Below are 16,462 nucleotides of genomic sequence, written 5' to 3'. Positions count from 1 at the left end.
AGAATGCACCACCAACTGTGCATATTGTAACCTCTTTATTCCTAGAAGGAAAAATCCTAATATGTAAGGCTAGAGGAACTTAGCATTAAAAAAAAAAAAACAGACAAGCTTAAATAGGTATGACAACAGCAGGCCACAGCTACAATAAAGTGATTTGGTCAAATATGAAGTCTCTTTTAAAAAGCCTGTATGCAGTATAGTCTGCCCTTATGTTGGATGAACAAAACATTATCTTAGGTGGAATATAAGGTGCTGAATAAGGAAATCACTTAACCTATGAGAGTACTGGGTACCAGTCTACCCTAACACTAGCAGCAATGCTACTGTGATGCATGTTTGTTCACTTTTCTCACTTCACCAAAAATGTGATGGAAAGGTGGAAGGTGTGGGGTACGAATATAGGAATCAGGCCTCAGGGAGGGTGGAGTTGTCGGAAAGAATCATGGGAGATCCAAGCTGGAGCTCCTGCTGAAGCGATTCCAAGTCAGCTGGGGTCATGCGATGCACCTCAAGCCAATCCGACAGCAAGGATGCTGATAGGGGCGCGGAGTCATTGTGACTGATATGAAAAAAGGACGTGTACATTTTTAAACACTAGTTAGCTGACATTTTAAGAACATTAGGTACTGTAAATGCAAACTACATTTTAAAATGTGTGTGTGTATTCTCAGATGTTAGGTGTTAAGCCAACCTTTCTCTGAGGTCTGAATGCTGGAGGTCAGTGAGAGACTGGGTGAGGAGGTCATCAAGGTCGAAGCCAACACCATATCCTGCCCCACTGCCTTTAGGGGTTACTGAAAAAACGGGGGGTAAAACATCCTCAACCTGGCAGAGAGAGGAGCAGAGACAGTCTGAAAGCCTGAATATTGAGAGGGAAGAATAGGATGAGACCATACACAAAAATTACATTACCAACATTAGTTGCATATAACATTAATTACAGAGAATCTATTGAGTAACAATATGTAAAAATGCATTGACTCACAATGAGATTATTTAATGAAAAGTATTACCAGTGCATATTACCAGTGTAGTATGTCAAAGCATTGTTACACTGTTAATTAATATATTACACTACAGTTACGTGTACAGTCAAAATATAAAAGAGTGGTAGTATAATGTTATCCAAAAACACAAATGTCAAGGTTATTCGTGTTTATTTCTAACACTGCTTGGACAACCCCACACCTGTGACTTAGATAGCTGTAGTGTAACCGTGTGGATATCTGGGGCCCTGCTGGTCCCTGGTGGTTCTGTGTCTGAGAGGCTCAGGCAAGTTTGGGCAGTTGTTCCAGGAGGCCCGTGAGAAGGCTGCTGGGAATTCTGCTGATCTCCCAGGACTGAGCACAACTTTTCCAGGGGCTGAGGAGCACCTACTGAGTCCTGGTTAGAGAGAAGTGTGCTGGTGTCCTGCACACCGACACTTGCAGTCCCATTGGGGGTTAGGGACGGAGGCTTAGTGATGAAAGTGTCTGACGAAAGCAGCTTGAATGGAGGGTTAGCACTAGGTGTTTGGGTGTGTGAGAGAGATTGAGCTGGTCTGGTGTTCGGAAGAGGCTGCATTTGACCATGAGAAGCGGGCTGCTGTGGGAAGCTACTGTGAGCTGGATGGCTCACATGTAGGGAGGGGAACAGCGGGATCTGCTGAGGTTGGTGCTGGGTCTGTGGTTGCTGAGATGTTCCTGTACTGGCCTGAGTTCCTGTCCAGTTCTCTAGAGTGGTGAATATGGTTCCACCACCAAGTAACTGAGTGTGAGGTTGGGGTTTTAAGATGTCACTTTTGGCAAATGCACATGGGGTAGTCACCACACTAATAGTCCCTCCTCCAACTATACTCAGAGCACCACCATTATCAACCACACCCACACCTCCACCTCCGCCAACTGCCACCATTCCAATGTCCCCGTTCTGAGTTGAGCCTAAGGAGAGTGGCAGGGAATTGAAAGTGGTAGGTGGATGGAACATTCCAGATGCCACACACTGTCCAATTGGAGGAACTACTGGTTGGGATGTTTTGAAGGCCTGCAACTCATTTGTCTGTTTGGCAGGTTTGACTGATTCTGCTGGGTCCGCGGACATCTTCATCAGGCTTTTCCCTAGTGCTGCTTGTATCTGACAGGACCCTCCCTTACTGTCACTGGACTTGGCAGTGTTGCCATCGGTAGCCTGTGATTTGTCCACTCGGCTGTCCACCATTCGCCCCCAACGCTCCAACAGCTTCTTATCATTGTCGCTTAACAAGACGCCACCCAGAGACTCTCCTTGTTTCCCCTCCTTTTTCTCCTTCTCTTTCAGTTTCCTCTTTTTCTCCATTGCCCGTTCCTGTTTTTTCCTTCGCTTCTCTTCCCTTTCTCTTTGCCTCTCTTGTGCAGTAACAGGTCTCCGGTGTTCTGGACCAACAGAGGAAATCAAGGAGGATGATCCACTCAGGTCTACATACAGTGCTGCAGAACTTCCATCTGCGAATCAAAGAGAGAAATTATCTGGTTTTTTGATCTTTAAAGCATATTACATTTTCTTAAAAGGTTAAGGGTTGTCAATTTTGTTGGCACTGCATTTTTTCTAAGCCTTAAAAGTGCAATATAAGTCTGTTACATGAGAGTGAATGACAGGCTTATCTGCCTTTAATTCATACACTTAACCAAGTTAAATGAAAAATCAAGAAAATGAAAAAGGAAAGATGAAGACTTATTAAGCTTAATTATTAAATAAACCTCATACCCCTGTGTGCTTCTGTTTTCAGATTTTGTTTACTGTATTTCTACTTGAATCACGTGAGTAGGCTTCATTAGTTCAGGCAAAGCAAAAAAAAAAACTTTGAGGAAGAATTAAAAGCTAATACAATTATAAGTTTAGTTAGTAGGAGTACAGCCATGATTAAAAAAACAAAACAAAAAACAAAACACTATCTACCCTGTCACTATATAACTGTAAAACTACAAAACTATGCAGTAGTGCACTGTGAAGAATCAGTTTGAAGGGATTAAAGAGAAAACCTGAGGACAAAATAAATCCTGTAAAAAAAATAAAAAACCCCCCAAAAAACCCAAAAACATCAAAATGTATGTATATATATATATATATATATATATATATATATATATATATATATATATATATATATATATATGACGCGCACACACACACACACACACACATCCACCCACACAAACACACACACACACACACACATACACATACATACATACATACATACATACATATGCGTGTGCAGGTCCATGTACCTCGAGCCTTTTGCCTCAGGGCAGACTTAAGCAAAGCTGCCTTGAGAGCTGCTTTGGTGTCATCTGAAATTGCTCCTTCCTTTCTGGTAGTTTCCCCAATTGTTGCCTTTCCCCCTTTTCCAAGTGAGCGAGAAAGTGACTGAGAGAGGGACTGAGCCTGGGACTGGGAGAGTGAAAGTGAAGGACCTGCCTGAGGAATATTGGAGGGAAGTGATTTAGAGGTCATCTGTAGGAGTGGGCGGTTCCGAATTTGTCCTAGAGAAACCTGATTTGCTGAAACAGGCTCCTCCTTCTTTGTGCAGTCTCTCATTGGGTCACAAGGCGGTGTGCCTTGGATTGATATGGGCGTGGTAAGGTCTATGGTTTCTGGTTGGCCATCAGAGTTTGCGCTGGGCATGTCAACATCCTGACAATTTCCTGCCTGTGCTAACGGCGGCAAAACATGAGTGAGATGCTGAGGATGTGGGGGATGCTTACAAAAGGAATGGACAGAGTTGGTCATGATTTGCATCGTAGCTGCCAAATTCTGATCCTGTTTCTGCTGCTGTTGCTGAGTGTCTGTAGTGTTTGGGGGATTGTTAGTGTGTGACACTGCTGGATGTGAATTATTAACTAAGCCCTCCACTGCTGGACCTGAGTTTGTGCTCGTGCTGGACCTCTGCAGAGGCTTGAACTGGATCTTTTTCCTGCTGCTCTGCTTCTTCTGGTTGAAGTCCTGGATCTCAGCCAGGATGGCGTCTTTGATCTGCTCCTTGCCCATGGGCTGCCGGTCGAACTCAAAGTCAAAGGCCGGCACACACACTGGCTCATCATCCGAGTCATGGTACTTGGCGAGGTAGGGGTGCTCCAGGGCCTCACACACACTGATCCTCTCACGTGGGTCAAAGCGCAGCATGGCGCCCAGCAGGTCCAAGGCAGCCGGTTCGGCATGCGGGTACAGCCTGGAGAGTGGCACTGGCGCTTTGGATGGCAGACTCTGCACAAACGACCGCACCCTCTCAGCCCCAATTGCCCTCACGATAGTCTCAGGAGGCGTGCCCAACACGGAGAGGATCAGCTGCAGTTGATGCACATAGTGTTTCCCTGGGAAGAGCTGCTTCCTACCCAGCATCTCGGCAAAGATGCAGCCCACTGACCAGATGTCGATGGCCAGGCTATAGTGGTGTAGGGAGAGCATGAGCTCGGGTGCGCGGTACCAGCGTGTGGCCACGTACTCGGTCATGAATGAGCGAGACTCATCTGCATGGGCTGCACTCAGGCCCCGTGCCATACCAAAGTCCCCAATCTTCAGCTCACAGTTCTCATTCACCAGCAGGTTGGACGGCTTGAGGTCCCTGTGGATCACGTTGGCCGAGTGGATGTACTTCAGGCCTCGCAGTAGCTGGTACAGGAAGTAGCGTGTGTGTTCAGGGGTCAACGGTTGCCTTGAGTGAATGATCTGATGCAGGTCGCTCTCCATTAAGTCTAGGACCACGTAACTAGCAAGAGAAGAGAGGGGTGGATGAAAGAAGGTAACAGTCAAAGAATTCTGGAACTTCACATTCCTTGAAGCGCTACGGTGTGTATGAAAACGTGTGTGCATGCAACGCTGCTCATACTTACACAGATTTGAAGGCAGAATGAGGTACAGCAGGCTGAAGAATATCCTTAATTGCGATAATGTTGTCATGTTTAAAGTGTTTCAGGATCTTGAGCTCTCTGAGTGTGCGCTTAGCATTTGTCACCACCTCAAAGGCATTAGGAATTTTCTTTATTGCCACCTGCTGGCCTGCGTACAAAATTGTATTTGTGAATTAGTGAAAACATTTACTGCTCATGGGACAGAAAAGATCCACAAATAATGTTGTATTCACTTAAAGGTCTCAAGCATGGTACAAGGTCTACTTAGCGGGATGCCCACACTTTCTTAGACAACAATGTCCAATGATATTTAGTGTTTATAAAGTACAGTTATAGACTCAACCTCTCAGGCCGACATGGCTTTGATTTGATTTCACATTGCCACCTTGGTTTGGTTCAATTTACTTAATTCACTGATTTTCTAGGAAGAACCAGTATACCATGCATATTAATTATGTGTATTTGAATCAAACAGGTCTAACCTAAATAAACTGCATTATTGGATTTATGATTTATGAAGAGACAGTGTCAAAAAGAAACAGAGACTCAGGAAAGCTCTCAAGTCTTTTTGCCATATGAAACCATTGTTCTGTTTGTATAATGAGCTGAGATCAAGAAGAGCTGACCTGGACAGAATTTATAATGGTGTAAAAACCATTATTTGCAGTACTGACAATCAATTCTTAACTTAAAGTAAGCAAGTAATTCCTGAACTTTAACATTCTGAAATGCTCATAACCTCACTTCCACAACATTCTAGAGTCTCAAGAGTACCTACCATTGTCCCGCCTCCTGGCAGACGAAACAACGCCATAGGCCCCTGTGCCGATGGTTTCGATTATGTCATACTCCTCGCCAACTTCAAACTTCACATCTAAAGAATGGGCTTTAAGCAGCGCCAGATTTTTAGCTGCCACAGTACTTGTGTCTGCAGTGGTGGCCGTGTCACTGGCAGGCTGAGGTTGAACTTCTGCCGCTGGAGCCTGATGGCTCTGGTCACCATTGGTCTCCTTCTTGCTGTCGGCGTCAAAGGCGTTATGTACTGCTGCTGGTTCTGCATCGTCTGTTTTCTCTACCTCGGTGGATGACATCCTGAATCACAACAAAGAAACTGTGAGAATGTAACACCTGTGGGCATGGTTTATCATTGGCATCATGGCACTTCTGAGGTTATTGTTTCCATGCTGTTACAGGATAACTATCTTATCGTTCAGTTAGATGCTAGGTACCTGCAAATAATTAATAAACTAACAGGGAAAACAGACGGTCGAAATACACTGGTCACTAGCGTGACTTTTAACCAAAATGCAACAATGTTGCATATACTTGCGTATCGAAGCCTGCTGTACTCTAAAACTAGCTTGCTCTATTGTTTGAACATAACAGATCGCTAAGATGTAACAGCACAAGACCGAGGACATTTTTTAAAAAGAACCCAAGTTTAGAGCTTCGTAATAGTAGCGTAATGAATGAACAATGATGATGATGATGATGATGATGATGATGAACAGATCACGCTGCGTGTTTCAGTATAAGGCAGAACGAGCGCCATTCAACTCTCATTCTTTTTAGCCTAGGGGCGTGATCCCATCGCAACAAAAAAAAAAAGCTACAAACGAGATGTGTATTGCCTTTTCGTTACTGCTCTAATAACACCAGTCTGAGGAAATACAAATCAATAAATAAAAGAATATAACATACCTGATAACCATTCGGGATACTGATACTTCCCAACGCTTCTGTCAAAGCATGTCTGCTTTTCGTTAGGCTATGGCAAATCTATTTTACTTCCTAGTATTCTTCCGTATTGTGTTTGAACGGCAACGCGAACGTCCAATTGATTGCAGGTTTGTGTGCGGAAAACCCAATAGTATCTACAGGGGTGGGCTCTTTTCGTCGTAGAATAGGGTTATTCTTTGGGCGGTGCCGACCGAAATTAACATTATCGGGTAATTATCAGCGCTCAGTCACGCCGAACGTTCAAACATAACTCCTACTTAGCATAGTGCCTGACAGTCCGTCAGTGGGATAATATATAATCGTATGATAAACAAGCTGAAGCCATTTAAAATATTCTTACCTAGTAAACTGACTAACCTTAGCTTGCTACTGTTTACATATTGTACACGGTAAACTGAGACGAGGCTCCTCCCACTACAGATTGTGTGAATTGTAAATATAGAGAGATAGAATCTCGGACCGCGAGTGATATAGCTACTATCGTTTTTGCTTTTGCTTGATGGTTTTGTTTTACCCCTCATGGGTTTGGGGATTAAATACAATACGTAAGCCTAAATAACATCGAACATTTTATGAAAAATAGGCCTTGTGTTTCGCAACGAAGTACAATACAGAGTCCCACAACTGGCCACATCTGTCTACCCGTCCAATCAAAACACGCAGCGCATCATCGTCAACATCCAATCACAGCACTTGGTCCAGTCTATTCCACGTTGCAGAGAGGTTTCTGTTAAATTTCGAGGTCAAGAACAACAAACTAGAAAAAGCCTTTTACAAAATAAGGTGACCTGAATTTTGGAGACGCTTGCGTATAAAATAGGCATAGCCGTTTCAAAGCGGAATTATAGACATTACCCTACAGCTTTGTAGGTGGTTGAGAAGGTCACATACTCCGTTTTAGTGTTTTGGTATCGCAATGCATTCGCGCAGCTTACCTGTCGGAATTCCAAAATGGGAAAAGTATGTTCGCGTTTTACTTTGCTGTTTAGGTTTTGTTCTTTCAGTTTACGCGTTACACGTAGAACTGTCCCGGGAGAACAACCCAGAATATCGTGCGATGTGCGATCTGGCCGAATCAGTCAGCTGCTCTAAGGTCTTCACTTCAAGGTATGTCACAAGTTTTTGTTTAAAGGTGTCTATGTGTGTCGTGTTCGTTAAGTTTCCGATACGCCGCTGTCATTGGAAATCGTTAAAGCTGTAGATGATGCGATGATAATTCTCTGAACCGAAGTAACCAACATTCTCAAAACATAAAACTACGTGTGTGACTTCAAACTACACGTGTGTGACTACAGTAAGAGGCTATTGGACATTTCATAAATAACCTATAAACATTCAAAGAATACTGTATGATGATGATGATGATGGTGATGATGATGATTATTATTATTGCCGTGTTCTAAATTTTACACACTGTACAAGCACACTAGTCCTGGTACAAGCTTTTCTTGAAAAACAAACACCCCCCCCCCCCCCCCCCCCAATTTAGTGATTTTTAGGGATACACAAGATGTATCATTTGAAAAAAGCAGTATCAACAGCTACAAAGAGTCCCACAAAAAAACTTCCTCAAAGGAGATAGCTAAAATCCAACATACTCACTGAGACCTAACAGCAAAAGAAGAGCCTTGATAAAGCTAAACCGAACCACCAACATAACACTCCCTCTCAGCTCCATGATAAAATATACACCAAATGCTGTCAAAATACACCATTCTTGAGAACCTTATTACTGCCCAGTGTAAACAGATCGAATCAAATGCGATCTGTATATCGATTGACAAAACAATGCTAACATTATCACTGTCCACAAATCTCTATATGGTACTCCTAATCACACCGACAGCCTATACTTGCAGTGAGTAGTGACTTTGTGAAATGAGCTGCCTCCTTTAGTGTAGTGAAGGCTCTTTATTGTGCTACTCTTTATTATGAGTGACACAGCCTAGCAGAGCAGCGAAGGATGTGATTCATCCCTCTGTTGTGAAGGGTCTTCAACATTGACTGCTTGTTGACTGGGTCAGTAACATTTTGTGTGTATATATGTGTTTTTTCAGGTGGGGGCGTGGTTTTGGACTTGTACAGCTCTTTGTTGGAAAGGACAGTGCTCTTAACCAACCCAACAGTCTGCTGGGCATCATTTTCTACATTCTACAGCTAGGCCTGGGTAAGTGATCAGTCACTGTGATTCATACATTTGTTTGCAATTACACTTAAAGTAACATATTTAGAGATATTTAGATAACGCAGAATCACACAATTGTCTGTAAATATCTGCAAATAACCTATAAACATCTAGGAACACCTGTAGAATTCTTGATATTGTTATTTTGTTAATTCTTGGTCAACTCTTTGCTTGGTTTCATGTTTAATTCATAACATCACATGGGTTTCTAAAGTTGCAAGAGTTTCACTACTGCCATAGAAACAACTGGCAATGCAAAGAGATGTGTTATTAATGCAATGTCCATTAGTATTAAAATGCCTATATAAGTGTTGCTTTGGTTGTCTTTGACTTTTTGCAGGTCAGATTGCATCCAGTAAAGCAGCACTCCTTTTGGTAATGATGTCCTGTTTTTCGGTAGTCGGCTCTGTATACTTGGCTGCTATTCTGGTTCTGGTGCTGGGAGACTTTTGCGTTGTATGTGTCTCAACCTACATTATCAACTTTGCTCTCTTGTACACCAACCTGAAGAGGAGGACAGGGCTCAAGGGAACACTGAAGAAAGAAAAGACTGGATGAGAAATATGAGGAGGGTCCAGTTTATCTCTCGGTTTCTCGTTTGCATGCTGTCTGTGTGTATAAAAGAGAAGTAGATACAGCCCTTATTGAGTGATAGTAGAATCCAAACAGCCCTAGATTAATCCCTCTTAGTTAAAGGATGAATGAGCCATACAAAAATAACTATGATTAACCAACTTGATTACAAATGATAGAGCAAGGTTTTTAAAATGAAAGGACCCTAATTACAATAATTTCCTTCTGCTGAAATAACTACATTATAAGCTTTCAGTGCACTATTTTTGTCATTAGTATGATAAGAACTAGATCACACTGTTTCATCAAAGGACAGGCAATGTGAGTAATCTGATGTAATATTATATTTTGTTTATTTGAATAAAGATGTATTGTAATAATTTTGATGTACATGGATGAGAGATATAATCAATGCCAGGAGAGGAACATAAAAATAATAATAACCATAAATGTGGCCTAAGAGCTTTTGACCACAAGAGGGAGAAGTGAGCTAGAAAGTATGATCATTTTTAGTGTACAGAAGGTAGGAAGGAGAATGTGGCTGATTAATATTCAGGCATGATTCTAAAAACCACTTTGACGATATGGTGGCTAAGAAGGGACAGAATGTTTCGTTGCACATGGGATAAGTAGAGTTGACAGTTTGGTATTGTACTTTGAGTATACAACACCTTTTTTTGTTTTACAATATTTAGGAATTACTGAATATATAAGTAATTTTAAGACATTACGAGCAAGACAAAATTGCTTTGATTTAGTTTTGAAAGATATCTACAGAACTCACCTTTTTTAATGTGAAGTGGAATTCTGTCCCAGAATGTGGGTGTATACACCAAACTCTGCCCAGCATGAGAAAATCGCAAAGAAATGCACAAAGTCAAAAGCTCTTATGTCATAATCACTAAGCATTTTTAACATATCTAATAATTTTCTATCAATACTTCAATATTCTTCATACTATTTTATCATCCGTGCTTATTATCATACAGTGTGTTTACTAGGAAAACACACACACAATAAAAAATACGATTTAACCTCCTAAACGTTTAAGTGTATTATATATTTATTCCTAAGTAATATTTTTAGGAACTACTCTGAATTATTCAGTAACTATTTTAACATGAAAGGTATATAGTTACAAGAGTGAGCAAAGGGTCTATGGAGTCTAGAGGGATTAGGTCAAGAAAAGATTTCAAGACAAGGCAAGTCAAGTTAACCTGTATAACACCTTTTGTACACAATAGCAGTTCAAAGAGCTTTATTCTTTCTAAAAACATAGCATATGCTTGCTATCAGCTATTTGCCATCAATTATAGGTTTGATGTTCTTAAAGTGTACACTTATGTGCGCTATTAGTGAACATTTATTATTATTATTATTATTATTTTGCTAATGCTTAATTCACCACTCCAGTGGATGTACAACTCTGTTTTATAAACCTATTTTGCAAGGCCCTTTACAAGGTGCCTGCACTGCTACTGCTCCACGTGACTATTCCTATGGTTATAGTGTGTAACTGTAGCTGAAAAACAGATCGGCTGGGCAGTACTGGAAGGCCTGTGTGCACTAGTGTATCACAGCTCCTTCTGTGATAAGGGCTATCAGGAAAAAACCTTCCAGCCCCCAGTGGTATTTTGAATCACAAAACAATGCATGGTGGACTTAATGTTATGGCTTGCCATCCATTGCATCTTATATATCAGGTTCATTTGTAGTGACCTAACTTGGGATGTCCCACAGGTCCTAAATTAGAGAAACATGCAGAGAACTTCCATCTCCCAAGAAAATACCTCCAAAATCATCAACTTGTGGATAACTATCAAGATATTTATGCAAGCATGCATGTTCTGTTTATTTAAGCTTGCATCTCAGTGACCTCAGAAATTATTCAGTGCAAATGACCACCAAAACTGCTAAGAGCAATGTCTCAACAAAGAATCTTATTTAACGCTGTGGGAAAGCTGTGGGGTGTTTTGGAAACTTAATGGAGTTATTGTGTGCAAATCCTTTGTGTCCAAATATTAAATAACTTTTATATAGTATACTTTTGTATATGATCTCTTTTTAGGTTAAATGATCTGTTCTCAATTGGATTTTTCTCAAGTCTTCTAAACGTACAATACCTTCCTTAACTTACACAGTGAAATGGGGCAACAAAATGCGATAAGGAATTTCACTTCTAGTTTTTACAAGCCACAAACAGATTAGACAAGAATCATTTACAATAATCCTTTACAGCATTAACTGTTTGGTATTAAATTCATTTTTCAAGTATTAAATGTTAAACAGAGATATATTGGACCACTCTAATCTAGTATAGATTCTGAAATTCATGGTTAAGTGTACAATAAAGGCTTTGAAAAGACTTATTTGTTTCCTTTGTCATGCTTTCAATGCTTTATGAAACTTATGAGTACAACTAATAAGGTCCTTTGGGGTTTATTGCACTCATCATTGTTTAAGATAGACCTTATGTATTTTGTACTTCTAGGTATCAGCATAGATTTCTGTATTCTACAGTATTCTAGTTCATTGATATGTTGGACTCTAACCTACTGTACTGCACTAGAATATTCTGTAACCCACTGTACTGTACTAGGATATAAGTCGCTCTGGATAAGAGCATCTGCTCAATGTCGTAAATGTAAATGTAAATGGGATCAAAGCTATGTAGGCGAGAACAGTGCTGTTGTAAAGTTTTTTTTTTTGTGATGTACAAAAGTAATGTTAAATCATTTATTTTATCATTTGTTTATCACTTCTCTTTTTTTTTTACTGTGAAATATTAAAACAAACATTTGGTTACAATTCCTATGAAAACTGCATTTATTATGCGGTTTATGGAATGTATAATGCTTTATTGCCCAAGTGCTGCAGGGCAAGGAGCAGGACACATGGACCTTTCTCGACGAAGACAGACATTTATACACACTAGACGAGAAACAATAAACGTTATGGCAGTCACATGAAGCAAACAGTGCAGTGTGTTACAAACAATGAATGATACATCAAAAACATTAACACATATGCTAACACCTACAATGACCAACAACATTCTATCCAACACAGGAGTTTAGACACAGACATAAACTAAATGAACAACAAAGTGTAACAAGTGTGTAACAAACAAGGGGCCGTGGTAACAAACAAGGGGGCAGTCACAAAGAGAACAGTCAACAGTAAACACCCACTGCATGTGTCAGGCCATATTATGTGATAAGTGGGAAAGGGAGTGTACCATTACCGTACCCTCCGCAAGGGAGCGGCTCCCGAGGTGTCCACCATCGGGACAGCGAACCCCATGTCATCGTGACACGACAAAGCCTCTGGCCCACACAACATAAGGAGGGCTAGAAGCCACCATCAAGAGAGGTATGTCAACACGTGAAGGTGAAAGGCAAAGTCTATGCCTCTCCCAGGTTAGTACGGTGATGCTCCGTAGCGGGTCTGACAGGACCAAAGATTCGGCAATGATCAGCAGCACCCACGACGAAGCCGTTGTGGTGACCAGTGATAGCCGCAGCCTCAACCGAACGAGAAATGCAGCAGAAAGCAATGGTGACAGCAGCCTCGGCAGGACCCAGCCGATACAGACAACATGATGCACCCACATGGACAGTAGGAGCACACAAAGACAAAGAGGTGTGTTGGCAGACAAACACAAAAGGTGCACAAACCAAGTACCTACTGGAAGGGCAGGAACTGTAGGCTTGTCCCTGGCCCTGCAGGACATACAGAGGGGCACGTCCGCTCTGGTTGCAAACTTGCCAAGACAGACTACAGCCCACACGTCGCATGATGCCCAGGGAGAGCCCATCATGGAAGCAAAGCCCTTGAGGCAGTCCTCTTCCCAGGCTTTGGGTGGACCTGCCAAATAGTCATAACCTACACCTGGAAAAGAGAGAGAGAAGAGATGACAGTAGCAACAGCTGGAGACCTAGCCGGACCCACTAGACCATCCACATAGTGGTCCCAGAGGAGCTAGTCTGCTCTCCATGGGCCCAGGCCAGTAGCACTAACGCCCCCCCCCCCCCTCCCCTTTTCATAGCTGAGAAAGCTGTGTCAGCCAAATGTTTTATCTTCACCATATTCACCATATACTGCTAGCAGCACAGTATAATGTTTACACCATCTCTTGAAATGTAAACATATAAAATGAAAAAGAAATACACAAAAATTGGCTTAATATGTTAAACACTCAATGGTACCAACTAGTTTAGATTACATAGCTAGTTACAAAGCCTAAGAGCAAACTGCTTAGTAACTAATGTTACCTAACAAACAGGAATCAAGGTTGGTTTGACTAGGTGGAAAGTTAGCTAGCTAGCTAAATACAATGTTTAATTACTTTTGAGTGGTGGATTTAAGTTAGAGGGGAACAGGCAAGTTTTCTTCCATGATAACCTTCTACATGTCTTCATTCAAGTGTCGTTTACAAAGACAAATTTGCCCAATTTCAGTCTTGATGAAACATCTCCAGATCCTCCACCAAACGTCACAGTGGGCAAGAAACACTGTAGCTTGCAAGCCTCTCCAGGTCTCCATCTAACCATCAGGTGACCAGGTGTTAGGCCAAGCATAAAATTGAACTGATCAGAGAAGATTACCTCACTCCAGTGCTCTATAGTCCAATACTTGTGGTCTTTTCCAAACCTCAGCCTGACTGAGGAATTTTTTTCTAGCTTTAGCCCTGCCACCTGGAGCCTTTTTTGAACTGTCCTTGCCATGCACTTCACCCCAGCTGTTTGCCATTCTTTTTCTAGGTCGGTTAATGTCCCCAATATTTGCTATTTAACCTTGTTCTTATGAACCACCTTCTTATACCATAAAATTTTAAGAATTGAAATGGAAGCAGCCTGATTCTCACTGTATCTCTCTCTGGGTAAAGCCAGGATCAAACCCATTTTTTCTTTTGCACTTTTTTGGCATGGTCAATATTGACCGACTTGGAATTTAATACTGAATATATATATATATTCAATATATACCAGATTTGATCACAGTACATGGCATTATCTTCAAAGATAAACTAAAGTAGATCAGAACCTGTTATAATGCATTACAACAAGAATATAGCTAAATATGTCTAATGTTCTTATGAACAACTGCTCTAATTCTTCATAAAACCTCAGTTTATGAAGTTTGGTTTATTAGGCATTGGGCATGTAGCTTTTACTACTAATGAGTAATTATATAGGCTTATGGCAGGCATTATAAATATGCCATATAATGCATTATTAATGCATTTATAATGCATTACAAATACAGGATTACCAAACTTTCATTACATTAAAATCTGGCAATTTCCTTCTCCTCCTGTGTGTCCAGTACAAGAGAGCATTGAAAAACCTCATCATGACCCTTCCTTTTATAAACATAAACAGACAGACATTGTTGGAAAATCATTAAAGCACAGGATAAATAAATCCTCTATGTTCCTTCTGTATTAAAAGAAGACTGATTATCAGCAAGGTAAGCTGCATTCAAAAACATTTGGCATGACATATTTCATTGCTATTGCTGAAACTATTGATGTTTGATATTGAATGTGATAGTGAAACAAATGGGAAAATGGTGTTCACTGACATAGACACATTTTATATTTGTGTGAGCAAAAAGCCTATTTTGGCTGAAATGCGTGAGCTAGTTTCCCATTCTGAAACATTTTTTGTCTTGGACATTTTGTCTTCGTCTTCTCTGAATATTTACTTTAATATTTACTGTTACAGTGATGGTGGCACAATACAGTGATAAGGCACTATAACAGGTTTTACTTTAGGTCTCTCTCATGCATCAATGAACTTTCTATACAAACTTGCATTCAGCATTCTTTCATTCTAGTTTTCACTTTCTCTACATATGATAATTTGTTCCATTTTCCATCTTTCTTAGTAGTAACATTCCCTTAAGTCTGAAATGGAAAATCGTCTTTGTTACATGCTAATGATGATGTTGAGTAAGTGCATTTTTACTGTCTTAGCTTGTTTTTATTCACTTGTAGTAGCACAACCTCTTCCTCATGGTTATGTGATATTTGATCGGTATCAGACTAAAAGTTACAATTTTTTAAGGTTACAGTGTGTAAATGACTAGACTTAGGATTCAAAAGCCTTTACTTACATCCACATAATTTTATTATCACACACACACACACACACACACACACACACACACACACACACACACACACACACACACACACACACAAAGGGCCCAAAGGCAGGCTAGCATTCATGATCACTGTTCAGTGGTTGAGCTGTGTGTAGTGAGTCTCTCTATGGTTCCAGGAACATACTGAAAGAGAAGTCTGCATTTAAATAGACTGCCAAAATCCACACACAATTGCAAAGAAATTTAATTACCTGCTGATTCACCACAGCAATTAATATATATATACATACATACGATTTTATAAAATGTATATATACACATTTGTTTTTTAAGTAATTCCATTAGGTCACAAACACAAATCTTTCCATTTTTAATTGATTTTAAATCACTGTTAGAATGAAATGCAAGGCCATACTGCATTACGCTTCTCTCTTTTTTCTTAAGGACTGGTGGATGAAGCAAAAGCAGGTAAAATGCAGTTCAGGTTTATTAATTATTGTGAAGACTTTTTACATGGAGGTTTTCTTAGAATATATCTAAAGATTCCCAAGAATGGTCTTATTTCAGGACACCAAAAGAGATGTCTTGACAACATGATGACTATAAATAAATGTATCATAATCTTCTATCTTATGTAAATAAAAGCCTGTGTATAACACTGATGGTGTCACTACCTACATTTCTCACTTCACATTGACTGTGTTATTTGCTACACACATACAAGTGTTAAAATGCACATTAAAATTGAAAGTAATGAAGAAGCTTTGCCTTTTTTATGCCTGTATCTATAATATGAAAAAATGTCCTTTTCCCCAGGCTGTGGTGTTGCTCCTCTGAACAGCCGTATTGCTGGGGGTGATAATGCACTGGGTCTGCACTGGGACAAGGCTCATATATGTGGCGGATCCCTGATCAGCAGTGAATGGGTGCTTACTGCAGCACACTGCATTATCTCGTAAGACTCCAACATACGCCCTCCAAACATACT

At 40.6% G+C, this 16,462-nt stretch overlaps 2 protein-coding genes and 1 pseudogene across 2 annotated transcripts; 2 read left to right on the top strand and 1 right to left on the bottom strand.

Annotated features, from left to right (window-relative positions):
- Positions 1-365: 365 nt before the first annotated feature.
- mapk7 (mitogen-activated protein kinase 7) lies at positions 366-6,634 on the bottom strand. The gene is made up of 7 exons (XM_027032662.2): positions 6,567-6,634; positions 5,644-5,957; positions 4,848-5,013; positions 3,246-4,723; positions 1,189-2,459; positions 692-825; positions 366-559 (listed from the first exon to the last, which is right to left on the bottom strand). Exons 1-7 carry the CDS (start codon positions 6,575-6,577, stop codon positions 406-408), a joined length of 3,528 nt encoding a protein of 1,175 aa, XP_026888463.2. The 5' UTR covers positions 6,578-6,634; the 3' UTR covers positions 366-405.
- A 657-nt stretch (positions 6,635-7,291) lies between these two features.
- Positions 7,292-9,743, top strand: vkorc1 (vitamin K epoxide reductase complex, subunit 1). The gene is made up of 3 exons (XM_027032665.2): positions 7,292-7,712; positions 8,663-8,772; positions 9,131-9,743. The coding sequence occupies exons 1-3, from the start codon at positions 7,522-7,524 to the stop codon at positions 9,346-9,348; spliced, it is 519 nt and encodes a 172-aa protein (XP_026888466.2). The 5' UTR covers positions 7,292-7,521; the 3' UTR covers positions 9,349-9,743.
- A 3,051-nt stretch (positions 9,744-12,794) lies between these two features.
- The window catches only part of LOC113591953, a 12,596-nt pseudogene continuing 8,928 nt past the window's right edge, over positions 12,795-16,462 (top strand).

The sequence above is a fragment of the Electrophorus electricus genome, chromosome 14 (assembly GCF_013358815.1).
Source record: "Electrophorus electricus isolate fEleEle1 chromosome 14, fEleEle1.pri, whole genome shotgun sequence".
Lineage (NCBI taxonomy): Eukaryota > Metazoa > Chordata > Actinopteri > Gymnotiformes > Gymnotidae > Electrophorus > Electrophorus electricus.
Note: the sequence above shows the minus strand (reverse complement) of the source record. Positions and strands in the feature narration are given on the sequence as shown.

What these genes read in the sequence shown, in the direction of transcription:
- mapk7 (XM_027032662.2), bottom strand. An exon ending in CATTCTGCCTTCAAATCTGT is followed by an intron (nt 4,724 to 4,847) that starts GTAAGTATGAGC and finishes TTCTCTTGCTAG; the next exon opens with TTACGTGGTCCTAGACTTAA. An exon ending in CCTGAGGCAAAAGGCTCGAG is followed by an intron (nt 2,460 to 3,245) that starts GTACATGGACCT and finishes TTTGATTCGCAG; the next exon opens with ATGGAAGTTCTGCAGCACTG.
- vkorc1 (XM_027032665.2), top strand. Translation starts at nt 7,522, where the DNA reads ATGCATTCGCGCAGCTTACCTGTCGGAATTCCAAAATGGGAAAAGTAT. An exon ending in TCTAAGGTCTTCACTTCAAG is followed by an intron (nt 7,713 to 8,662) that starts GTATGTCACAAG and finishes GTGTTTTTTCAG; the next exon opens with GTGGGGGCGTGGTTTTGGAC. An exon ending in CATTCTACAGCTAGGCCTGG is followed by an intron (nt 8,773 to 9,130) that starts GTAAGTGATCAG and finishes GACTTTTTGCAG; the next exon opens with GTCAGATTGCATCCAGTAAA.